We start from the raw sequence: 27,182 nt of genomic DNA, 5'->3' as shown, positions 1-27,182 counted from the left end.
ATATTAATACACAGGGCCCTGTTCTTTGCAGACAGAAAGAACATGAACACACATTGTGCCGTTTCAGCTAAACAAAATGTGAGCCATTTGCTGGTTCACCTTTGACCAGTCAGAGTCAAGCTGCCTGGTTTAAATTTCAAACGGTGCTTGGCAGTTAACTGTCAGTCACCATCAACTGGCGCATTCTCCATGATAACAATTCTACCAATCAGAGTCCACTTGCCAACCAATCAGCAATCTCTTCTCATATATTATAAATTGTTGTTCCCTTTACATTTGGTGTTCTTGCGAATTGGCCCAATGTGTGCAAAATGAAAATTTTTGACAAAAAACTTTGTTGCTAAGAGTCATTTGATCCTTCTACCCTGTGAGATTACTGATAAAATAGAATCCAATTATACTTCTCCTATAAAAATAATTATATTGATTAATATCATGCATCCTATGAAATAATTATATTGATTAATATCATGCAAGAGAAAGTCTTCCAATTCTTCTACAGAATGGAAAAAATCTTGCGCTGTTTGTTTGGGCTGCAGTATTGAATCTTTCCCCTCAAAATGAACTGTGCTCATATGGTGCAATGTGCAGAACATGTTAATGAGGGCTGAGGCAGTCACCGAAATTAGTGTTATCGTCTGCACAGTGTTATAAATAACAAATGGGATATTTTCCTGTCAAAGTAACATGTATATGTTACGTATTATGGTCGAAAATCTTGGGTTGTGAACGCACCTCCTGACATTAAGATAAAAGCAAAAAACTGTGGATGCTGGAAATCGAAAACAAAAACAAAAATACCTGGAAAAACTCAGCAGGTCTGGCAGCATCTGTGGAAGGGAGCACAGTTAACGTCCTGACATTACATACATTTAAATGGGAAAACTTGCTTTGATCTAAGTTGTTTCCATTTAAGCGGCTTCCATGCTGGGGTATTCCTGTATGATGGCCACCGATCCTTCGATGGATACACAGAGGATGTGTCCAATCAGCACGACCTGGGGGCGGGATCTCCAATCATTGACTGGTTAGCTGAAGAGGGGCGGGGTTAGTGTGTGCGATTGACCAATGGGATTGGCGAGGATCCCGGAAGCGATTGGAGAGTGAGCAGTAGGCGGAAGTTAAGTAACCCCGAGAGCAAGGAAGAGCAGCTCAGCCAAGCGATCTGACCTGGCTCGGCCTGACCACCTCCAGCTATCTGTTTAAAGGGACTGTTGGTTGAGTTCCCCTTGAACCATGATCCACAGCTTGTTCCTCATTAACTCCTCCGGGGACATCTTCTTGGAGAAGCACTGGAAGAGTGTGGTGAGCCGTTCTGTTTGCGACTATTTCTTCGAGGCGCAGGAGAAGGCGAACGAGTCGGAGAATGTACCCCCAGTAATCCCCACTCCACATCACTACTTGATCAGCGTCTATCGCGATCGCATCTTCTTCGTGGCTGTGATCCAGAGTGAGGTGCCGCCACTGTTTGTCATCGAGTTCCTCCATCGGGTAGTTGACACGTTTCAGGTCAGTGGAGATTAATACTTTCTAGGCTTCAGCTCTTTATTGAAGCATCTTCTTCTTATGGGGAATTTCAGTTGATCCCAGAGAGTGGGAAGTATTCCACTGAAAATTGTAACAAGGACACAGGTAATGCTAGAAATGTAGGGCAAGTCAGTTCGCATCAAAAATAGTTTGGAGTTGGATTCTATATCATCCTAAAAAGCTACAAGATATCTGTATATTTTTAGGTGCCCCTCGGCCCCTTCTTATTTCTGTCTTCCTTACTTAAATATTGAAGGTCAGAGCTGACCTTTCCTACACCTTTAGTGCAGGAACACATGAGGTTCTGGTTCATTGATGAGATTTCTGCTTGTCTTCCATCGTCGCTTGTTCATTGGTTTCATTCTTCAAACCCCAGGGGCAGTAGATGCCAGATAAAGCCTACCTTTAGCTTGCTTTATGACAAGAAGCATAAACTGCCATGGAATAACGGCCAGTCATTCCTTGCTTCCTCCTTTTTTGTAAGCCTTTTGAACACGGACTGCAGCCTCTGATTCGCTCTGGCAGTCAGGCCAGCTGATGACAAAAAATACAGTTCAAGCAATGTCTGCATTGTTGATGCTGATGGCCATCAGAATGGGCTGCGCATTTTGGTAACTGTCATCTGTTGCAGAATATAAGGCAATAAGATTTTCATTTAGGTTGTAATGTCCCTGAAGCTTGTGACTGATTCTTTTCATGAATAAATGCTGGAAAATGTATTTGATTGAGCTCTGTGTCATATGATCACTCCTCCCACTGGGTATAAATCTTCCCATGATTGACTTTCTATGAATGCTGCAATTCTGTAATGAAAACAGAAAATATTCCGCAGGTCCATTGTCATTGTCTGAAAAATCAGAATTGCAATAAAGAAGGTTGGAAAACCTATTTACAAGGCTGACTGACAAGGTGGATAGGGTGAGGAGAGAGAAGAACTAAGGTAAACGTAAAGTATAAATTGGCTCACTACTGTTACAAATAGTTGAGGCCAATAACCTTTGAACAGACTTTTTTTCAAAAGGGCAGAGGTGAAAATTCTGCTCTGATTTGATTTTAACAACCTAAGGTCCTGACTATCCTGACATTTACCTGTTGGTTTCCTTCATTGGCAACTTTTTTGCTTTCAATTTTGCAACACTTCTATTTTTCTGTGGCATTTTCACAGCCTAATTGAAATGGTTTTGGCATATTCTTCAACACTTTACATTGTTATCTAGATTTTTCAAGTCTGTGTAGAGATTATTAAACCCACGAGCTGCCTTTTTTTAGCCAAATTAACTGTATTCTTGGTGTTCTGCTGTAACTCTTTTATTTCCCTTATTTATGTTGGTTAGTTCTCAGGGTTCTTCTGCCTTCAATTTTCAGCTCTAATGGTTTCAACCCAAAATTCTCTTTTCAGTTGTTCCCAGACTTCTTGTATATTTCCAGCATTTTGTGTTCTTTATTGTCTTTGGTGTGGGGGAGTAAAAAGGACACTAGCTGTGAAAGAACCAACATGAAACTGTGACTATCAAGATATGATTACTGCAGAAACCAGCTTCTCTTCCACAACATCGGTCACTTCCATAACATGATGCACATTTTTATATAAAACAAAATTACCCTGAGACTTGTTTGTGTTTCCTCCAATTCTGCGGAGAATTGTCTCTGTTTAAACAACTACTGTAACTGAAGATCATGAATTTACACTGAATATGGTGAAAGAAAATTTCAGGATTAAGATCAGTTAAACACCACAAGTTATCTTCTTATAAAATTCAACACTGACTCTCAGTGATCACTCATTCCTCCCTTCCATCTCATTATTTTTTTCAGGAGTCTCTAGATTGGATCATGGGCTTTAAACCAGTTTTGATTGCAAAGTGAGCCAGAGGGGTGACTGGAAATTTTGGTTATGTCTGCCTTGGGATATTGCATGTATTGAACTAATGACTGCAGTTTGGCATCAATGGATAAAGGACACACAGACCATCAGTGAAATGTTGCTGTAATATGATGAATGTGCCTACCAGTACTGGAGATCCTGCAAAGTCAGATTATGTATGGCAACTGAGAATGTTGCATATACAGCTGGCAACAGAAATTGACAGAATGCTGCCTATGTAGTAAGTTCTTGATTTTCCTTATAATGTGAGGAGAAGCAAGAAAATTAGTTGAAGCATATTATGGCTTCAACAGACTACAGAATGATTAAGGGAGTAGAGGGAAGAAAATGATCTGTCTTGTTTACTTTAAAGAAGTGACTAGCTGTATTTCATAGTGAATCTCAGAACTGCGGCACAAATAGGAATCTTGAGATCTAGAATTATTGTAAAGAGCATGACCCAGTTTGTGACTTGGAGGCAATACAATTTTGAGTTGTCTCATCAGGCTAATACAACAGCCATTGTTGCCCTGCTGTGGTCTGATTTGTCATGTGTTGACTTTGGCCATCTTAACCTATCATGTGGTCCAATTAGAGTTTCCAGTTGAAGAAAGCTAAATTTAGATGTTAATTTCTCCAATTCCATATCATGATCTCATATGTAATATCACTGTGTGAAAACAAAGTATTTCACTGTATTGAAATATTCTTAATACAGCTAGACAGTTTTATGCAAAATCTCTGAAGTTTTGGAGAGTTGGGGAGCACCTTGTGATTTGCACAGAAATGTTGTACGCAGTTGCATGCAATTTATCAGGATCACTCATTTTCTGGAGCTTCATGTACTCTAGAAAAATATTTACAGTGAAAGACGTGTAATATTAATTAGCATTGTGCCCATGTAAACTAGTAGAATCTGTAGCTTTAAAACCAAAGCCAAAAACCAAACTACAACAAATTTTAGCCTTTATGCAAAATGTTAAAGTTGCCTTACAGAAGTCTGACTGTTTTGGGTTACATTCCTACTGTCTTGCCATGTGTGCCCAGCCATACTTAGAAAGAGACTCTGCTTTTAGGGGGCAGCAGCAGTATAGAGTTGCTGAAATAGGATTTATGTGGACAGTACCTTTTGCAGGTTGTTGGCAGAGTTCAAAAGCAAGATGATGCATTGAGTGGAATGGAAGAATGTTAAGGCCTGATATCAGTATGACATTATTACTAGTGTCCCAAAGAAGCCAGTTGCTAGGCTGCTCTTGTGCATCTGTGGCCGTGTTGGTAACGTTCCAGTTGGATTTTACCTATTTAGGTGGTTGGTTTGTATAATCAATTATTTTGAGTCTGGTTTGTTCAATTCTGATTCCAGCAGGATATAGTTTTACAGGTGCAAGTAGACCATTCTTCATCTGCAAGTCAACGCACCAAATCTGTTTGAGGATTGAGATCATTGCTAAATACTAAACCCGACTTGTCCTATTCAGTGGGGAGGAGAATGTCATTAGATCATCGCCCATTACTGAAACCTATGTTAGCCTGTCTATTGCTATTCAGTTGAGAAATAATGCAACCAGACATAGGGTCAAACCTCAAACTTGTAGAATGAACAAATTTATGGTGTGGTGAGATAGAATTTTAGAAGGTTACAGCATAGGAGGATTTGGATGGCCATTTTCCTGACAGCTCTCTCCAAGAGCAACACAGTTAGTTCCACTCCCTTGCCTTTTCCCCATAGCCCTGAAAATTGATTCTCTTCAGGTACTTATCCAATTCCCTTCTAAAAGGCTAGATTGAATCTGCTTCCACCACAGTCTCAGGCAGTGCACTTCAGATCCTAACCGTACACACTTTTTTAAAAAAAAGGTTTTCCTCCTCTTCCATTGATTCTTTTGCCAATCATCTTTTTATCTGTGTAATCTGAATCTTGACCCTTCCACCAATGGGAAACAGTTTCCATCTAACTACTTGGTCTCGACCCATCATGATTTTGAACACCGCTATCAAATCTTCCCTCAAGCTTCTTGAAGGAGAATAACTGCAGCTTCTCCAACCTATCCACAAAACTGAAGTCCCTCATCCCAGGATCCATTCTCGTGAATCTTTTCTGCAACCTCGCTAAAGCCTTCGCATCCTTCCTGAATTGCAATGCTCAGAATTGTACACAATACCCCTGTTGAGGCCAAACTAGGCTGATCGTAATTTCCTGGTTTTTGTGCTCTTTAGAACTGCACCCTTCACTTCATATTGCCTGTCCTTGTTCTTCCTACCAAAATTGTTCTCTGCGTGAAGTTTCATCTTCCAGCATTGCACCAGGCTGCTTACGTCCTCTTGAGCTCTATCACTATCCGCTTCACAATTAACAATACTTTTGAGTCCTCTGCAAATATTGAAATTGTGCCCTGTACATCCAAGTCTAGGTCAGTAATATATGTCAAGAAAAGTAGTGATCCTCAGACCGGCCCCTGGGGAACCCCACTTTCCTCGAGTCTGAAAAATACAGCTAGTCAACTCCCCTGCCTTTTCCCCATAGCCTTGCAAATTGTTTCTTCTACACTATAGATTACCTTTTGTTGCAGGGCATATTGTACTGAATGAACTATGGCAGGGAAATAAAATACAACCTGGAAAGTGAATATGATCCTCGTTATTTAATCATTCATGTCAAGAGTTAATTGTGTTCCTGCTATGTAGTAACAGAATCCAGAACACAAGTTGCAGGAGACCATTGCAACAGTTGTTTGTTGAAGAACAGGAGGATTAAATATTCTGTGGAATTGGTGTTCACTCAAAGTCAGTCAATTTAGTCTTGAAAACACTTTTTTTAGTAGTAATAACTCATCATAACTGGGTTCCTTGACACAGAGATGTGCAATAGTTGATTCTCTTTCAGTCTGACTTCTTTTGCATCATTTCTCTCCCCAGTTGAGACACTCATTGTTTTTGTTTAGGCCTCACCAGCTACTTCACTATAATTGTGGACACAAGATCTTCCAGCTCAGCTGCTCTGTAGTTAGCTGTGTTGATAAATCAATATAATGAGGCACATGATGTACTTTTAAATTTTTTTTTTATCATCAAGGTGAAGGGTGTCCATGTTGAGATGGTGCAATTTTGTTTCCTTCATCCTGACAATTATTTATGCCTCATATGACTATCGAGTACTCTGCTGTCACAAACACATAAGAGGAAGCATCCATTGCTTCATCCAACGTGGTGCTTAAAATCAAAATCTTAGGGGAGTAGAGCTGAATTTTTTTTTCACATTCCATACCATCCATCAAGTCATGGGATATTTTGTCATTGGGTGGCAAAATACGTAACTGTGGGCTTGTGTTACTAAGATTTGACTTAGCCCTATTTGTGTCATGTGGTCCCTTAAAGCTAATAAAGACGAGAAATGTTGACCCTGTCAATTTGGGTGTATTTGAACCCAATTCCCAGAGGTGAAGAGACAATGTGCAAGCCCACTGCCTTAAAAACACCTTGAGACTAAGAATATGGTCCTGGTGCTGCGCCTGCAGAGACCAATGAACCTGCTTCCAAGTATAAAAAACAGGAAGAGTGTGAAAGTACACATTCATTCCTTAGATGATGAGAATAGGGAAATAATAATGGGGGGAAAAGGAAATACCAGAGGCTTTGAACAAATAATTTGTATCTGTCTTCACTATAGAAGACACAAAAAGCATCCCAAGAATAGCAGAAAATCAAGGGGCAAAAGGTAAAACATTCACTATCACTAGAGGGAAAAGCACTAGGAAAACTAATAGGATTAAAGGCTAACAAGTCCCCTGGACCTGATGGTCTGCATCCTAAGGTCTTAAAGGTAATGGCTGCAGGATGCATTGGTTGTTATCTTCCAAAATTCCTTGGATTCTGGACAGGTCCCAGTGGATTGTAAAAACACAAATCTAACAGCCATATTCAGGAAAGATGAGAGACAGGAAGCTATAGGCCAGGAAGACATCTGTCATTGGGAAAATGTTGAAATCCACTATTAAGAAAGTCTCAGGACATTTAGAAAATTATAACACAATCAGAGTCAACATGATTTTGTGAAAGGGAAATGGTGGTTGACAAATTTATTAGTTATTTGAGGATGTAACAAGCAGGGCGGATAAGGGGGAATCATTAGATGTGTACTTGAATTTCAAAAAGACATTCGATAAGGTGCTTCAAGCTCCATAAAATAAGAGCTCATGGTGTTGGGGGTAATATACTAGCATGCATAGAAGATTGGCTAACTAGCAGGAAACAGAGTCAGGATAAATGGGTCATTTTCAGATTGGCAAACTGTAACTAATCAGGTACCACAGGGATTAGTGTTGGGGCTTCAACTATTTACAATCTATATGAATGACTTGGATGACGGGACAGAGCGAATTAAAGCCAAATTTGCTGATGCCAAAAGAGGTAGGAAAGCAAGTTGTGAGAAGGATACAAAGCTGCCAAGGGATATAGATAAATTTAAGTGTGGGCAAAAATTTTGAAGATGGAGTACAATGTAGGAAAATGTGAGGCTGTCCACTTTGGTAAGAAGATTAGAAAAGCAAAATATCATTGAAATGGAGAGAGACTGTGGTACAGAGGGATCTGGATGTCCTTGTATGAATCATAAGAAGTTAGCATGCAGTACAGCAAGTAATTGGGAAGGCAAATGGAATGTTGCAATGGGGTAGAAAAGTAAACTTTTTGACAACTGTGCAGGATGTTGGCGAGACCACACTGAGAATACTGCACTGTATACAGTTTCGGTCTCCTTATTTAAGGAGGGATATACTTGGATTAAGGAGGTCTTGTGGCACAATGGTTAGTGTCCCTGTCTCTGAGGTTTGAGTTCCACCCCAGGACTTGGAGTGGTTGTAACATGGCCAAGCAGATTGAGTATCAACCTGCAAATCCTTCCAACCTATGCCAATAGCATGCGATAAGAGCAGGTGAGATTCCTGATCAACCATGTGCTGGAAAGAAAGTTGGAGCCTCTACCATCACGATCCATAGCTCTGGACAACAACATGCGTGTTGTCACAGCAACTTAGACTCCTGGATTGAACTGTAACACACCACCACCATACTTACATTGGAGCAGTTCAGAGAAGGTTCACTAGGTTGATCCCTGGGATGAAGGGTTTTCTTATGAGGAAAAATTGAGCAGGTTCAGCCTATACTCATTGGACCTTAAAAGAATGAAGGGTTATCTTTTTGTAACATGTAAAATTCTGAAGAGGCTTGACAGGGTAGATGCTGAGAGGATGTTTCCCATTGTTGGGGAATCTAGAACTGGAGGGCACAGTTTCAGAACAAGGGGTTGGATAAGGGGAGAAATTTCTTCTTTGACAGTGGTTAATCTTTGGAATTCTGTCTCAGAGACCATTGAAGGTCAGGTCATTATTAGGTCATTGAATATATTCAAGGCTGACTTAGACAGATTTTTGATCTACAAGGGAGTAGAGGATCATGGGGGCAGACAGGAAACTGGAGTTGAGACCACAATCAGATCAGCCATGATCTTACTGAATGACAGAGCAGGCTCAAAGGGCCAAATGGCCTACTGCTGTTTCTGTTTCTTATGTTCTTCAGGAAGATGAGTTGCAGTCACACCATAATGTGAGGTTGGGTTATTTTAATGGCACTGCTGGTACATAACACACACCAACATACCAAATGAGAACTGGAATGTTGGACACAAGCAGCCAATGAAGGTTTTCTGGCTGCTGACCTGGAGATTTGCAGCCCAGTAAGGCATTGAATTATTAACTGTTGAGAAAAAGGCCACTCCCCATGCCACCCTGCCAGTTCCAAGCAGATGCTTAACAAGTGGAACAGTTGTACTTTCTTCGTATTTTGGGGAAGCCATCTGATCTAAATGAACTTCGAGGTTCATGGGGCTTTTGTGCAAATTCTCAGAATCCCGGTTTCTGGCCACACTGGAGCAAGCGAAGCAAAAAAGGTACAGGTTAAGCCTTGGGCCTCAATGCCCAACCATACAGAGGGGAAGATTGCACAATACACAACAATCTGAGGATGGTAGGGGATCTGATTGGCTCTTTTTAATATATTGGATTCATGGCCATTGGGTGGTCACCATTACATTGTTAGTCTCTATATTTTAGCAACTTTAGTGTTGGGAAACTGAAGGCATTATAATCCCATTCAGTTAGAGAGGTCTTCATATCTCAAATGGTTAGTTTTAGAACTGTATTAACATGTAGTGCATTGTTATTTGTTTTTTAATTTATTTCCCCACCTCTGACCTCTTTTAGCTATTATTTAATTTGCAATAATCCTGTGCAAGACTCTTGTAAAATTCATACATGTTTAATATTGCCAGTGAATGATGACATCTGTTGATCTCCTTTCTCTCCAGGACTATTTTGGAACCTGTTCAGAGGTGGCAATCAAAGACAATGTTGTGGTTGTGTATGAGGTGCTGGAAGAGATGTTGGACAATGGCTTCCCATTGGCAACTGAGTCTAATATTTTAAAGGAACTGATCAGACCTCCCACCATTCTCCGTACTGTTGTGAACACCATCACTGGTATGTATTGCGGCACGTGGCAGGAGCAACTGCAAAAATAACACAAGAATTTATCATATTTTGTGATATGTTCTCCATTCGTTTCTACAGGCAAGTCAGAAATCAGCCACCCAATTTCTGCACCTGTCAGGTTGATGGCAAATTTGCAGCCATGCCCCCCATTTCTCCCAAATGTTAGCAGTTGACAGCCAGGCATCAGGTGTGACTTAGATATTGAAGAGCTAATCAAGATGTATTTATGCTATATTGCCTCAATATCAGTGCTGTGAGAAGCCCTCCATTTTTATGTAGGATAACAGTAGAATAACCTCATGTGCATTTCTTTTGTCGATTTGCATGAATAAACTGAACAACTCGGTCTGCCAACAGATTTGAGATATGGCTGCCTCTAATGGCGCCAGCTCTGATGTTTTACATTGGCAATGGAGACAGTGTTGCCTCTGTGAATGCTGTTTCATGATACTCTGTAAAGTTAATGCTTTAAGTGGCACTGCCTATATTGCAGTTTTACTGCTGAGCTGCAGCCTAATGCTTTTGTTGTGCCTTGTTCACTATACTTCAATTGCGCGCAAGTAAAAAAAAAATTCTTGCATTCACAGGAAGATGTAAATTTAGGAGGATTTACTCGTGAGCTATTTCCAAACGACTCCCAAGAAACATTTTCACAGCTGGCAGCATTTGATCACATGAAAACACAACAAAGTACATTGAGTTCCAGTTTTTGCCAAAACCCTTTCTGAATGTCTGTGTTTTTTCTTTTGTTGAGACACTCTGAATAGCAAAATTCAATTCAAACATGCCTAAATAAAAAGCTGCTCCTCAAACTAAATAAAATAACTGTTGAATTTTCTGCATTAATAAATTTTCCTGAGGTACCAGATGATCAATCTGTCTTTTTAATTTACTGTTTGCATTCCTCATGGTTATTTTATTTCTAGGTAGTACCAATGTTGGGGACCATCTTCCCACAGGACAGCTCTCTGTGGTGCCCTGGCGCCGTACAGGAGTGAGGTATGCTAACAATGAAGCCTACTTTGATGTGGTGGAAGAGATTGATGCCATCATTGACAAATCAGGTACCAATGGTATTGCAGCATTCTTTTGTCACTGATGCAAACCCATCATATTTTGTTGTCTGCAAACCCATCATATTTTGTTGTCTGAGAAACTTGACATACATGGCATTGATTATAATTTTATGACCAACATTTTATATCCTGGGATATTAGCATGTTTGGCATGAACACCAAATTTACTCCATCCCAGATGCAGTATAAACAGACAGACTGAGTCTTCCTCTTTTTACTCAGAGCCATTTTCCACACCTTCTTTGGCATCATTGTTCACCTTTTCTAGCTCAGAGCATGGATAGCGATCTGCCCCCAAAGAAGTAGGTAACTGAGCTGAGATTCAATCTTAATATTCATGTAATGCCCCTGAACTTCTTGAACTTTGCTTCACCTTGATTAAATTATAGTCCTGTTTCTTATTGCAAGCAGCCTATCATTCTGTATGTAATTGTACTTCAAGATGGCTGCTTAACTTCTGGTAATGTTTCCGTTTTTATATTCCTTGTGTTGGCTGTTCATCTGCAACTTCAGTCCCGGTGTTAGTTGGTTAACATTATTAGCCATTTGAACTGGATGCGAATGGATGCTAATGTTGCCTATGCTGAACCAGACAGAAGTTGTTTATATGTGGTCTCACCTCTTTCTGAGGCCAATTATTGCACCGACCATATCATGGCTGAATTAAGTTACCATGGTGCAGACATGCAATTGACCTTGGACCTCTGATTCAGTCAGCTGACTTCCAAGTTATGTTTGATCAATAGAGGATATATTGCTTCTGGTATTGCAATGTATAGAGGATTTATAAACACACAAAGTTTTCATTTTTTCCCCTTGAGCACTTTCACAATCATAGAATCAGAATGATACAGTACAGAAGGAAGCCAATCAGCCCATCATGCTTGTACTGACTCTTTGAAACAACTATCCAATTAGGCCCACTCCCTGTTCTTGCCCCATAACCCTGAAAATACTTTCTTTTCAAGTATATTCCTTTTTGAAAGTTACTATTGAATCTGCTTCCATCGCCCTTTCAGGCAGTGCATTCTGAGAATTAATGCCAGATGTCAGCCACTGTATAGCACTTGTTGGTGCAACTGTATGACCATCTGCAATAAGCTGTGTTACAGTACTCAAGATACCAGTTCTTGCATTATTGTGTGTTTTTTAAACTCCCTCTCGTAAAACCCTGACACACTTACCCTCCACTGCCCTCACCCCTGCCCCAAGTCCCCAAGACCACCTCCTCAGGACTGCCTGGCTAACAGGGGAAACTGTTTATATAGGGGATTGTGTGGCGCTTTGGTCTCTACATGCACCAGAATGGCAGGAGTGGTTTATGGAAAATCATAAGCCTCTTTTTTTAAAAAAGGCAACTCAATCGGATGGTCCAAGCTTTCTTAGGGTTTATCTGAATTAATTTCATTCAGAAGAAAATGGATAATTGTTAATAATATATGCCATTCTTATTAATCTGCTCTAACTTGGAATGGTCTGTATTAATGCTGATGCCACTCCTGCAGGTTCAACAGTATTTGCTGAAATACAGGGTGTTATTGATGCCTGTGTGAAGCTGACTGGAATGCCAGATCTCACCCTGTCATTCATGGTAAGATTTCTTGCATAATGGTAGAGGAGGTTCACACATGACTAAGGAAATGTTTGATATGATTATACCCAGCCATTTCTTGTTAGCCTGTGGAGTGAAATGAATTGGCTAAAAGCTAGCTCCTACGATGATGGAGACCTCAAGAGGAGGCTGGGGTGGATCATCCTTTCGGTAATTCTGGCTGAAGGCGGTTGTGAAGATTGCTTTGGCCTTGTTTGTTGCATCTCTTGCTGGGCTCCGGTAGTGTTTCAGATGGGATGTTCATGGAGCCTCCTCTTCCTGTTAGTTATTTAATTACCCACCACCATTCATGACTGGATTTGGCAGGAATGCAGAGCTTTGATCTGATTTGTTAGTTGTAGCATCGCTTAGTTCTGTTTATAGTGTGCTGCTTCCTCTGTTAGCTTGCAGGAAGTACGGTGATGTAGCTGCACCAGGTTGGTACCTCATTTTCAGGTACACCTGTGCTGTTCCTCGCATACTCTTCTATGTTCCTCATTGAATCAGGGTTGGTCCCCTGGCTTGATGACAATGGTAAAGTGAGGGATATACCAACCATGTTACAGATCTTGGTGAAATATAATGCTGCTGAAGTTAATGGTCCCCAACACCTCATGGATGTCCAGTTTATGAGCTGCTAGATCTGTTCTGAAACTAACCCATTTAGCATGGTGGCAGTGCCACCCAACACAATAAAGCGAGTCCTCAGTGTGAAGACAGAATTTTGTCTCCACAAGGACTGAGTGGTCGTTATTCCTACTCTGGACAGATGCATCTACAGCAGGCAGATTAGCAAAGATGAGGTCAAGTCAGATTTTCCCTCATGTTGGCTCTTTCTCCATCTGCTACAAGCCTATTCTGGCAATTGTCTGTTAGGACTCTGCCAGCCCAATCATTAGTGGTGCTACTGAGCCATTCCATGATGGACAGTGAAGTGCCTAACCTGGTCTGTGAACTAAGAGGGAGGACAGGAGAATTAAACTCTTGGTGAGTTCAGGATGGTAACTCCCAATGCCACATGCTAGCGAGATCAGGAAGAGGAGAATAGGCCATGTGAATGCGTGGCTGGAGAGATGGTGTAGGAGGGAGGGATTTAGATTCCTGAGGCATTGGGACAGATTCTGGGGAACATGGGATCTGTACAAGCTGGATGGGTTGCACGCCAGCAGGACCAATATCCTCGCAGAGGTATTTGCTATTACTGTGGGGAGGGTTTAAACTAGATTAGCAGGGTGAAAGGAACCAGAACGGGAGACACAAGAGGGGGAAACAAAGATAGAAATGAAAGACAGAAAAGTAGAAAGCAAAAGTGGAAGGCAGAGGAAACAAGGGATAGCAGCAAATAGGGCCATAGAACAAAAAACAATCTGTAAAAATGTTAAAAAGACAAGTCTAAAGGCACTGTATCTGAATGTACAGAGCATTCGCAATAAGGTAGACGAATTAACAGTGCAAATAGATGTAAACGGATAAATTTATGATTGCGATTACGGAGACATGGCTGCAGGGTGACCAAGGCTGAGAAATGAATATCCAAGGGTACTCGATATTTAGGATGTACAAGCAAAAAAAATTAGAGATGCATGTAACAAGAGCGCAACAATAATCATGGGTGACTTTAATCTATATATAGACTGAGCAAACCAAATTAGCAATAATACTGTGGCAGAGGAATTCCTGGAGTGTGTACGAGATGGTTTTTTTTAGACCAGTATGTCGAGGAACCGACCAGGGAACAGGCTATCCTAGATTTGGTATTGTGCAATGAGAAGGGGTTAATTAATAATCTTGTTGAGCAGGGTCCTTTAGGGAACAGTGACCATAACATGATAGAATTCTTCATTAGGATGGAAAGTGAAGTAGTCCAATCTGAAACTAGGGTCCTAAATCTTAACAAAGGAAACTATGAAGGTATGAGGCATGAGTTGGCGAAGATAAATTGGGGAACTTCGTTAAAAGGCATGATTGTGGATAGACAATGGCTAGTATTTAAGGAACGAATGTATGCATTGCAATAGTTATACATTCCTTTCTGGAACAAAAACACAACGGTAAAGCCATGGCTAACAAAAGCTATTAAGGATAGTATTAGATCCAAAGGAGTCATATAAAGTTGCTACTTTTTCTAGCAAGCCTGAGGATTGGGAGCAGTTTAGAATTCAACAAAGGAGGACCAAGAGATTGATTAAGAGAGGAAAAATAGAGTATGTGAGTAAACTTGCAAGGAACATAAAAGCAGACTGTAAAAGATTAGTGAAGACAAATATCTTCACTACAGTCTGAAATGGAAGAATTCATAATAGAGAACAAGGAAATGGCAGAGCAATTAAACAACTACTTTAGTTGTGCCTTCACAGAGGAAGACACAAATAACTTCCCAGAAATACTAGGGAATCAATGGTCTAGTGAGAAGGAGGAATTGAAGGAAATTGGTATTATTAAAACATTAGTGCTGGAGAAATTAATGGGACTGAAAGCTGATAAATCCCCAGGATCTGATAACCTACATCCCACGGTACTAAAGGAGATGACCATGGAAATAGTGGATGCTTTGGTTGTCATCTTCCAAAATCCTGCAGGTTTTGGAACAGTCCCTGCAGATTGGAGGGTGGCAAATGTAACCCCGCTATTTAAAAAAGGAGGGAGGGAAAAAACAGCAAATTACAGACTGGTTAGCCTAACATCATTAATCGGGAAAATGCTAGAATCTATTATAAAGGATGTGATAATAGAACACTTAGAAAATATCAGCAGGATTAGACAAAGTCAGCATGGATTTATGAAAGAGAAATCGTGTTTGACAAAGCTACTGAGGATGTAACTAGCAGAATAGATAAGAAGAGAGAACTAGTTGATGTGGTGTATTTGGATTTTCAGAAAGCTTTTGATAAAGTCCCACATAAGAGGTTAGTGTGTAAAATTAAAGCACATGGGATTGCGGGTAATATTTTGGCATGGATTGAGAACTGGTTAGCAGACAGGAAACAGAGAGTAGGAATAATTGGATCTTTTTCGGAGTGGCAGGCCACAGGGTACCACAGGGATCAGTGCTTGGGCCCCAGCTATTCACATATATCAATGATTTTATTGAGGGAACCAAATATAATATTCGCAAGTTTGTTGACGACACAAAACTTGGTGGGAATGTGAGCGATGAGGAGGGTGTTAAGAGGTTTCAAGGCAATTTAGACAGGTTGAGTGAGTGGACAAATACATGGCAGATGGAGCATAACATGGGTAAGTGTGAAGTTATCCACTTTGGTAGGAAAATCAGAATGGCAAGAGTATTATTTAAATGGTGATAGATTGAGAAATGTTGATGTACAAAGTGTCCTTGTACACCAATCACTGAAAGCAAGCATGCAGGTGCAGGAAGCAGTTAAGAAGGCAGTTGGTATGTTGGCCTTCATTGCGAGAGGACTTGAGTACAGGAGCAAGGATGTCTTACTGCAGCTGTTCAGGGCCTTGGTGAGCCCACATCTGGAGTATTTGTGCAGTTTTGGGCTCCTTACCTAAGAAAGGATATACTTGCCATAGAGGGAGTGCAGCAAAGGTTCACCAGACTGATTCCTGGGATGGCAGGATTGTCGTACGAGGAGAGATTGGGCTGACTAGGCCTGTATTCACTGGAGTTTAGAAGAATGAGAGGAGGCCTCATTGAAATGTATAAAATTCTGACAGGGGTGGACAGACTGGATGCAGGGATATTTTCTCTGGCTGGGGGCATCTAGAACAAGTGGTCACAGTCTCAGGATACAGCGTAGACCATTTAGGACTGAGATGAGGAGAACCTTCTTCACTCGGAAGGTGGTGAACCTGTGGAATTCTCTACCACAGAAGTCTGTGGAGGCCAAGTCACTGAATATATTAAAGAAGGAAATAGATTTCTGGACTCTAAAGGTGCCAAGGGGTATGGGAAAAGCATGGGATTATGGTGTTGAGATACTGGGTCAGCCATGATCATATTGAATGGCAGAGCAGGCTCGAAGGGCCGAATGACCTCCAGCTCCTATTTTCTGTTTCTGTGTAGCAAATGAGGCCCTGTGGATTTTCTGGTGTGAGCAATGATGTTCAGAATATGGAATTCTCATTGATGTTTTCTCTCTTGCAACAATTACAGAATCCTCGACTCTTGGATGATGTCAGTTTCCATCCTTGTGTACGTTTCAAACGTTGGGAGTCAGAACGAATTCTTTCCTTTATACCACCTGACGGCAATTTTCGCCTCCTGTCCTATCACGTCAGTTCCCAGAAGTAAGTAATACTTTGCTGGACTGAGGGATGGAAGAATCGAGAAGATTTTATTCCCATTCTAGATATTTCTCTCATGTACTTGGAGACCACTATTTTAGCTGTGAATGGTCAGAATGAGTTCTGTAATTCACCTGTGGTTTGAATGGATATTCGGATTTTTAGCCAATAATATCAGAATGACTCTTCTAGAACTAATGTTGATAGTGTTGCTCTCTCATTTAATTTGTCACTAGGAGATTTACAGGCCAATGGATTCACAGTATTGCGATAAATACAATTTTCATCCTGTTACTTGGATACCTTTTGATGACATCTTGGATGTCATTTTAAAAGTGGGAAACTCATATGAACAATGTGATTAAAAATATGAAGTGGGGATTGAGAATAGGCTACCTGACTCACTGACTTTGCCCTTGCCAAGTTTTCTTTTAAGAGTATTTTAATCATAAGGGTCATAAGAAATAGGAGCAGAAGTAGGTCATTCGACCTCGCGAGCCTGCTCTGCCATTTGATAAGATCATGGCTAATCTGATTGTGGCCTTAACTCCACTTTCTTCCCTGCCTCCCATAAACCTTGACTTCCCCTCTCAGTCAAAAAATATGACTAACTCAGCCTTCACTGCTTTCTGGGAAGAGCATTCCAAAGTCTAGCAACCTTCTGAGACAAAAAAGATCCTCATCTGTCTTAAATGGGGGACCACTTATTTTTAAAATATGTCCCCTTGTTCTAGACTCCCCTCAAAGGGAAACGTCTTCCCGACATCCACCCTGTCAAGTCTCTCTGAATCTTATATTTTTCAATAAGATCACCTCTCATTCTTCTAAGCTCCAATGAGTATAGGTCCAACCTTCTCGAGCTTTCCTCTTAAGACAACCTGTTCGTCCCAGGAATCAGCCGAGTGAACCTTCTCTGAACTGTTTCTGATGCAATTATAACCCTTCTTAGGTACTACTGTACTAAGGCTCTATACAGTTGTAGCAACACTTCCCTCCTTTTATACTCCATTCCCCTTGCAATAAAGGTCAACATTCCATTTGCCTTCCTAGTCACTTGCTGTACCCGAATGCTAGCTTTTTATGATTCATGTACCAGGAAACCCTGATCCCTCTGTATCGCAGAGTTCTGCAATCTCTCTCCATTTAAACAATATACTACTTTTATATTCTTCCCACCAAAGTGAGCAAGCTCACATTTTCCTACATTATACTCCCATCTGGCAAATGTTTCCCCGTTTACTTAACCTATCTATGTTCCTTTGCAAACTCTTTGTGTCCTCTTAACAACTTCCCTTCCGACCTATCTTTGTGTCTTCAACAAATTTAGTTATCATACACTCAGTCCCTTCATCCAAGTCATTAGTATAGATTGTAAATAGTTCAGGGCCCAGCACTGATCCTTGATCTTTTAGAGAGGCAAATAAACATAGCTAATGCTTTCTAGAAGAGAGAATTTTTAATGCATTTCCCCTTTACTGGGTTCTATTATGTCAAAATGTATAATGTACTGAAGAAAGTTTTATTTAGATTCATTTGTCCCGTACGTATCTAAAAAGTTTTCCGGTGAGCTGATTTCCTGGTCACTTACTGATTCATTTGCTTTTATCATCTGACCTCAACATAAATCATTTTTAATATCAGATTAGAAACTACAAATAAAATATCGTCTTTCAATGTGTCACCAGTTTGAATATCATGAGCTCTAACGATATTGTATTCTGGTTAACTACAGATCAAAAAACTGTCTAACTGCTGGATTTATACAGCAACTGAAAACAGCTTCCATTTCTATAAAGATTCCTTCCAACCACTCAGCAATGTAAATCTGAAGTCACAAATAAATGATCATAATTTTTCCCTATTTGACGCATAACAATTATGACTTCCATTACAATAACTAGGAGCAGTAAGAATCAAGCAGCAGGTTACTATCTTATTGGTCAGTCTTACTTCGTTAATATATACAAATCATATGAGCACATTGTTAAGACTAGGGGTGCACATGAAAAGGTGGAATAGCAGAACTTATTTAAATGTCCTTCAGTGAATCATTCGTGCATGCAACACACTTAGGAAACAGACCAGTTGTATGATCTACTTAAATGTTGGAAATATCTTAATTGCATTACTGTTAGGAGAGGACATTTGATCTTCCAGTGACCATGTTTCAACTTCATATAATCTTGCAGCGGAGCAATAGCTCTATTTTATACTACAAATTTAGATGGTTGAGGAGTCGGATGCTGCTGGAAAGAGCTGGCAAAATATAGCATTTTATTACTGTTCTGGATATGTTAACTGAAGTATTGTTTGTCTCAGTTATTTATCTGCTTTGTATCATTGTTTCTTGTAAGTACATTGGACTATAAGTATTTACTATTTTTAGGAGTAGTCATTAGAGCATGGTCTCTATTAGAACATGGTCCCATGCAGTCTCTGTTGTGCAATGCAGTGGAAAAATGGTAATTACTAGTTTTGTGGCACATTATTCCCTCATACCGCGCAACCTTCAATTCGTTCATGACTCTGCCTGCTTATAAAAACAGTCCTTTCCTGTGAACACATTTTAAAATGTTGGAAGGAAACCTAAATTGTAATGCTGTGAACAAAGGTGAAAAATGTTCATCATCTCACTGTTCAAATGTTAAGTAACTATAAAAGTGAAATGTAATATTGGCACCCACCCAGACGTTAAGTGGTTAATGCACAAAATTTTTCTATTGAGACAGGATGTGGCTTTTGAAGATAATTGCATGACATGTCTATGGATCTGTGAATGCTACGTTTCCTCTTTTGCCAGTGTTGAGCCATTCCTGTGAAGTACGTTTTTCAAATAGTGAAACCCAGCTGTTGCTCAGACAGTTTATAAAAAAAAAGAAGCACCAAGACACAAAAGCAAAATACTGTGGATTCTGGAAGAGAGTTAACGTTTTCAGAGCAGTTCTGATGGAAGGTCATCGACCTGAAATGTTAATTCTGTTGCTCTCAACACAGATGATGCCTGACCTTTTGTGTATTTACAGCATTTTCTGTTTTTATTTCAGTAACAGCTGTTGTTGTGTAAACACAGAAATGGGTTTGGCTGTGATGCTGCCTCTGGTCAAATGTTCTGCTGGCTACAGGTGCATGGCAGTCAAATCTGGCTATGTCCAGCCCTAACACTAGGCTTTAAGCTCTTAGGTTCACGCTAAAGTAAAGGCTGCCAGTGAAAGCATCTTTCATCTGCCTCCCAGCAGGTGCTTTCAGGAAAGGGTGAGTGAAATAACTGGCAAAAACAAAGTATTTTAAAAACCGAATATACTCCTGAATTCTCCCCTCTCTCATTGTATTGTTACGACTGGGGCGGGAGGAGTTCATGTAGGATCCAGCCCCACCACTCCACAGGCTGTACCATTCATTTAAAAGTTTAATTTTCTCACCAAAATAGCCAATCGTCTGTTTCCCCTACTGCTGCCCGAATAAGAGTCTTCAACCAGGCTTTGTTCAATAAACTCAGAACCATCATTTATTATAAAAGGAAACTTCTTTTTAACTAGTTGCAAGCACTGGTTAATACACAGTTGTAGCCGGAAATTATAACTATCTATCTCTTCCTAAACAATTCCCCCAACACATGCACACACACACGCGTACATGCACATGCAGACAAACGAAGCATAAACAGAGTCTCTGTAGAGATGGGCATTATAAAATAAAGGTCAAGTTCGCCGGGTCTTGATGCTGTCAACCTGGGGCAGAATTTTCCGTCTGGCGGGAGGGGCAGTGTGGGTGCGGGCGGGCACAGACCCGACTGCCACTCGCGATCGGGTCTGCGCCGCCATTTTACACGGGCGGGCCAATTAAGGCCCGCCCAGCGTATTTCCCGACTCCTGAGGGTAGCGGGAGTGTGCGGGCGGCAGCGGGCGTACACAGACCACCGGGCCCAATGGCGACCCGTCAGCCTGTTTAAAATGAGGCCTGGCAGCCTTTTGTAGGCTGCTCACAATGGCAAGTGCTAGGCTGCAACAGAGGGGTTCGGGTGAGCAGGCCAGGTTGGAGGGTAGGCCAGTGTGCCCCTTGTTTTTCGGATGACTGCCTTGCTGCCCTCCTCGAGGAGGTGGCAGCACGGCGGGAGGTGTTGGTCCCCCAGGGTGGGAGGAGGAGGCCTCCCCACATGATGCAACGTGCCTGGGAGGAGGTGGCGGAGGTGTTGAGCTTCCGTGACGTGGTGCGGCACACCTGGATCCAGTGCCACAAGCACTTCAACAATTTGTTGCGCTCTGGCAGGGTGAGTACCATGATGGCATTGGGCATTTAACCCAGCAGGCAGCCTTACCCTCTGCAGCACCCAACCCTCGCCAAGTCTCAGTGTCATGACTGCATTGAATCATTGACAGCATTTTTCCTTTGCTGGGTGGGCAAGCAGATAGTGCCCATGCTGAGGTCAGCCTGAGAGGGTCATGAGGAGGTGAGTTTTCCCCCGCAGCATGTGTTGATCTTAATCCCACATGATTGGTTTGGGAGCAACCTGGAAGAGCTGCACCTAGGCACAGACTCAGAACTCCAGGACATGTCCTAGTCAGGGTGATGAGATGGTGGAAGGGGAACTTCAAGGTGGCGTGGCAACGAACCATCTGCTGCCCTCTACGCTGCACGTGCTTGCGCCTCCTTGCTATGGAAGGAAATACCATGTGGTTCCGAATGTGATGTAGGTAGTATATGTCCAAGGGGGCGGTGGGGGGGGTGGGGAGCAGGCCTAGCATATTTGTCTGAGTGATCGCCTGCAGCGGGGTGAGGAGGCACTGGAGGCCTGATATGTCCCACTCGGGTTGGGGTGGGTCATGCGCGAACTGAGTCCATGTGCAATTTGCCCTAATCAATGCCCTTCTCTTTTTCAGGAGGAGAATGTGCAGAACGCGGCCAAGTGTGTGAGGGCTGGAGGCGGCCAGGCACAGCTCTCCATACTAAGCCACTTCGAGCAGGAGGCCCTTGAATTGGAGAGGCACCATGCACCCAGGTCTACTGGTGTCGGTGAGGCTGAGGTGCCACAGCCAGGTATTTATGCCCAACAGTGAGGTCAGCATCGTCCTCCCAACAGCCATAGCACTGATGATTGTTAAATTAGCTATTGTTGCAACATTGCTGGACCATTGGTTATGGAAGGTTGAGCGTATAATGAGCCGGGGGGACAGGGATGAACTTTGTCATTGTCTCCACGCCAACTGATCCACTGTCCTTGTTCTTCCTTTCAGCATCATCAGAGCATGGCTGGGAGGAGAAGCAGCAGATGCCCCCTCTCACACTTGAGGGGTCTGAAGCATCAGACCATTTCTGTGATGCAGGCACCAGTGCAGATACTAGCACCTCGGTGGGAATTAGAACAATGGCAAGATACCGGGGCACAGTGGTGAGGGCACTTCACACTTGCTGGAGGAGCTGGCAGAGACAGAGAGTGCCCATGGCGCCAGCAGTCAGAGGACTGCAGGGGACCAGGCACATGCTCAGTCGGTGCCTGATCATGTGCCTCTGGAGTCGTCTGTGATGCAGCAGCAGCAGGAAATGCGGCCGGGTGTGCGGGAGCATCTGGGGGAGATGCATGAGGCTATGCTTGGCTTGGTCTCTGTAATGGAGGAGTCTATGCGGACGCTCGCTGAAGCAATGAGCCACATATCCGAGCGCCATGCGTCCTCCATGGAGAGAGTGGTGACTCTCGTGGAGAGCCTCCTCCAGGAGACCCGCCAGGGCTTCCTGGGGATGCGCTCTGACCAGCAAGCCCTCACATCGGCAATGACCTTAGCTGCCAGTGTGGGAGATGGTGTGGGAATCGAGCTTCCCAGCTCGTTGCCCATCCATCGGTGAGCAGGGAAGTCCGAAATGACCTTACGTCAGCGCATCTGCTGCCTGTCGTCTCTGCGGGCACCTCTCGGGGCGCTCCAGATGAGGGTGGCAGTTTCTCTGCCCCTCTCCCAGTGACCGTTTCATCCGGTGAGGCTGCGACGATTGGGGAGATGCCAGCTGTGGAACAGGCAACTCCCTTGCAGGCAGGGCCAGCACAGGCTCCATGGGCCAGAGAACGACTGCCAAGGTCATCAAGGCCAACAGGACAAAAGAGTCAGCAGGCTGGTTCAGGTGCCACTCCGAGCGATGGGGCAGCACCAAGACATAGCACCCGTAAACGAAAGCATAAGGCACCTTCGGCACACCACGGGTTTTTCACTGGTGCTTTTGTGTTGGCCCAAGATAAGGTCCTTATTATTTCTTTTCAATTGTTAAAGCTATTGTTTTTGCTTTGTGATAAGTTCTTCTGCTTCACACATTAAATGCAGATGTGTGACCATGGCTGAGTGTGCCTCATTTCTTCTGCCTGTGTATGGTTGACAAAAGTGTAATGATTGATTTGTTGGACATTCAGCTTTATTTACAAGGCCCTTAGTTAGTGCTGCTGACCTGGCAGATTTTGCACTCAGGTGTCAAGCATTGAGGCGGCAGCCCAGGATTGTCCTGGTGATCCATCTGTAGTGTTCTAGCTAAAGGTTTGTTGGACTAAAGTATCCCGGGTGTCCCTGCCTCCCTAGAGTAGTCCCGGGTCAGCGTCTACTCCCACAGCATTTCCCTGTGCCTGCTCATCCTCGGAATTACTGCTGGACTCATCATGTGCAGCCGCAGCCACTACGTCGACGTCTTCATTGTCCATTGCGTCCCCCCTTTTCTAGTGCAAGATTGTGCAGAGCGCAGCATGCAACCCCTATCACCGAGACGCGATCTGGGGGGGTTACTGGAGTGTGTCCCCTGAGCGGTCAAGGCGCCAGAAGCGCATCTTGAGAAGACCGATGGTTCTCTCCACCATAGCCCTTGTGGAGGCGTGGCTCCTATTGTACCGCTGCTCAGCTTCTGTTCTTGGATGGCGGAGAGGCGTCATGAGCCACCTTCTGAGGGGATGGCCCTTGTCACCCAGCAGTCATCCATCAAGCCGGGTTGGAGCACTGAAGAGCCCCGGCACCTGGGAGTGTCTGAGGATGTAGGCGTCGTGGGAGCTGCCTGGGTACCTGGCACAGACTTGTAGAATCAGCATCCTGTGATCACACACTATCTGCACGTTCATGGAGTGGAAGCCCTTCCTGTTGACGAAGGCACTGGGCTCACCTTCTGGTGCCTTGATGGCCACATGTGTACAGTCTATAGCACCCTGGACACGGGGGAAGCCAGCAATGGCCACGAAGCCTCTGGCTCACTGTGTCTGGTATGCCTGGTCCCAATGGAAGTGGATGAAAATCAATGAGTGCCTGAACAGAGCGTCTGTGACCTGCTTGACACAAGTGTGGACAGCTGATTGGAAGACACAGCAAAGATCACCCACTGAACCCTGGCAGGAGCCAGAGGCGTAGAAGTTGAGGACCTTTAGAGCCACTGGCATGGGGTGTCCACCCACGTAGTTGGTGGAGATCTCAGGACCAATCATCTGACAGATGTAGTTGACCATCTCCTTTGAGAGACAGAGCCTCCTTCGGCACTACACCTCAAACATATTGAGGTAACTGCTTCGCTGCCTGTACCCTGGCAGCAGGATAGTGGCATCTTCTGCGGCCCCTTCCGCCTTGGTCCTGCGCCCCATGTGCCTGCGCCTGTCCTCCCAAAGGTGGCTTCCCTGGAGGCTGAATGTGCACTCCTGGCCTCCTCCGCCTTCTGGCCCTCCCTTCCTCCTCAGAGGAGCTGCCTCCAGTGAACAGTTCAGCTCCCATCCCTAGGCTAAGGGAAGGCTTCCTGAAACCTGCAGGCCTGGAAAAGATTCCTCACTGCAGAGTGCTGACCTGAAGGGTGTAAGAGTCCAGAAAAAGCAGCTGGGATGCGTTCTGAAGTACTGCAGATCACACAAGCAAGTTTGAAAAACTTTCAACAATAAATACTTCACAGAGCAGATTCACGACCCCACTGAGCCCTCTTATTCCCCCCGTGGATGAAGTTAATACAAATGTCTCCTACCCGCCTGCCCGTTGCGCCTGTGCGCTGACCTGAAGATCGTGCGGGCGCCAAAAAATCAGCGTCGATTGAACACTAAAGGGCCTTAAGTGGCCCGTTAATTAATGGGCGCGCGTTGGACTTCATCGCGCGCCCGCTCAGTGAAATATCGGACGTTCGCCCGATGTCACCGTGCGTCATTTTACATGCGGACGTGCAGGTCCCAGCCCCCCGACCCCCGCACGTCAAATGGAAAATTCTGCCCCTGGAGTTCCATTGTGTGAAGACAGGTCGCTGGTCCCGCTGGACGTCTGGAAGTTCTGACCAACTGGTCTCAGCTTTGCAGGTCCAAATGCAGACCAGTTACACTCCGAGGAGGGCTCTCTGACCACAGGTTGAGAGCCACACACAATTGCAGGCAAGCTCGAGAGAGAGCCAGTTAGGGTAGCCTTCCTTCCTCAGCTTGTTCCCCAACAAGACAGCCTTCAAAACTAGCAGGTTCACAGAGTTTTTTTCTCTCTCCCATGTGATTCCCAGCAAGTTACCAACCTTTGCCTTTTCAGTTTTTTTCCCCATCAATAAAGTGATTGCTATTCAAAACAAACAACCAGATCTTCCTCCAGTACCATAAAGGTCAGGTGATTTCTTGGAAGATACCAGCTTATTGACAATTCCAAGGTGAACTTAAGATCTTTTTTTAAAAAAGCCCAGGTTAGCATCCAAATGTACATACAATGCCATGTCTTTCCATTTTGTAAAATAAAAATTCAATCTTGAGAGATTTGATTCTAACAGTATCTAAACAATCTGAATATGTAGAAATATCTTTTGTGTAATTTTTACTTAAAAAGACCTATATTTATTGTCTTCCAGTTTGGTTGCCATTCCTGTTTATGTAAAACACAGCATCACCTTCCGGGATGGCAGTTCCATGGGGCGGTTTGAAATCACTATTGGCCCAAAACAAACAATGGGAAAGATGGTGGAAGGTATGGTGGTGACCAGCCAGCTGCCAAAGGTGGTTCTGAACATGAATCTCACCTCCACACAAGGAAACTATACCTTTGACCCAGTCACTAAGGTAACTGCATGAGAATTGGTACTGCCATGAGTTGACTGCTGATTGTTCACTGATGATAATGGTTCAAGAATAAACTCCAGATTAAAAACAGCTCACATACACCTGGCACAGAGATTCATAACTTAATCTCAACATAAGCAAAATTGCTGGAGAAACATCTGTAAAATCCGTTTTTTTCCCCTCCATCTCCTTTTAGGTATATTTCCTCCAAGTATTTATCAAATTATCAGTCACTTCTGTAATTAATAGTCACAACCAGTAATGCATTCCAAATTCTCATGACCCTTTGCATGAAAAACATCACTTCCAAATCTTGTCCTTCAGCACTAATCCTTAATTTTTGCTCCTTCGTTACTGATGACCTAATAGTGGAAATTATCTTTTCTCTTTTAACCTCTCAAAGCCTTTCAAAATTTGGAGCATTTCTACTGGAAGCTACCTACCCAGTCTTTCTCTGCTCCACTGAATACAGGTTTAACTTGTAAGATTTCTCATCATAACTGGATCTGCTCAATCCTATATTTCCCTAATAAAACTACACTCAACCTTTTTTCTCGCCAATAATGTGTACAATTACATGCATTGCTCCAAATGTGGCTTAACCAGTCTTGTACAGAATTTGATGAAGTGTATTTTGTAATAGATTCACTTTGAAGATCATTACACAGTGAGTTGGTGAGGACGGCAGTAATTGTAATTTTTTAAGATGGTTTTCAGCAGCTTGGGGTAATTCGTTAAGTATTGAGGAGTAATATTGTATAATAATTAGAAGGTACTGGACAACTATGATGTGGAAACAGTTGGCGAAATAGAGGAGCTTGATCATGAGCAGTGCCATGGAGCAAGTTGTCCATGGGAAGGAGGAAGTTAAAGCACTTATAAGAACAAACAACTTATGGTTGTGGATGAATGAATAGACTTTTTGGAGCCAAGAAATGGTTCAGTGAAGTACAAGAGCAGGCTTGATGGGGAAAATTGCCTACCGCTATATCTGTTTCTGTTTTAGAACGTATCTGTCTGAGAAACACATCTCTTTCTAAGTTGACACAGTGTGAAAGTCAACCAGGAGACGGATAGATATCTCATTTGTACTATTTGGAATGAATAATAGAGTGATACAGCACAGAAGGAGGCCATTTGGATGATCATGATTGTGCTGGCTCTTTGGTAGGGTTATCCAATTAATCCCACTTCATGCTCTTCCTTCATAACCCTGTATTTTTTTCTTCAAGTATTTATGCAATTAGCTTTTGCATGTCACTACTGAATCTACTTCCACCACCTTTTCAGGCAGTGAATTCCAGATCACAAC

General features: G+C 42.9%; 1 protein-coding gene across 1 annotated transcript in view; it reads left to right on the top strand.

Moving 5' to 3' along the window:
- The first annotated feature begins 1,097 nt into the window (after positions 1-1,097).
- Positions 1,098-27,182, top strand: part of LOC144694908 (AP-3 complex subunit mu-2) — a 30,492-nt gene continuing 4,407 nt past the window's right edge. Inside the window, exons 1-6 of the mRNA XM_078565659.1 lie at positions 1,098-1,509; positions 9,753-9,924; positions 10,863-11,000; positions 12,518-12,603; positions 16,724-16,857; positions 25,663-25,870. Coding sequence (XP_078421785.1) covers positions 1,237-1,509; positions 9,753-9,924; positions 10,863-11,000; positions 12,518-12,603; positions 16,724-16,857; positions 25,663-25,870 — 1,011 coding nt within the window. The 5' untranslated portion in view covers positions 1,098-1,236. The remainder of the gene's footprint in view (positions 1,510-9,752; positions 9,925-10,862; positions 11,001-12,517; positions 12,604-16,723; positions 16,858-25,662; positions 25,871-27,182) is intronic.

The sequence above is a fragment of the Cetorhinus maximus genome, chromosome 20, assembly GCF_964194155.1.
Source record: "Cetorhinus maximus chromosome 20, sCetMax3.hap1.1, whole genome shotgun sequence".
In the NCBI taxonomy this organism is placed as follows: Eukaryota; Metazoa; Chordata; class Chondrichthyes; order Lamniformes; family Cetorhinidae; genus Cetorhinus; species Cetorhinus maximus.
The sequence above is the reverse complement of the archived record's forward strand: the minus strand, read 5'-3'. Positions and strand labels throughout refer to the sequence as shown.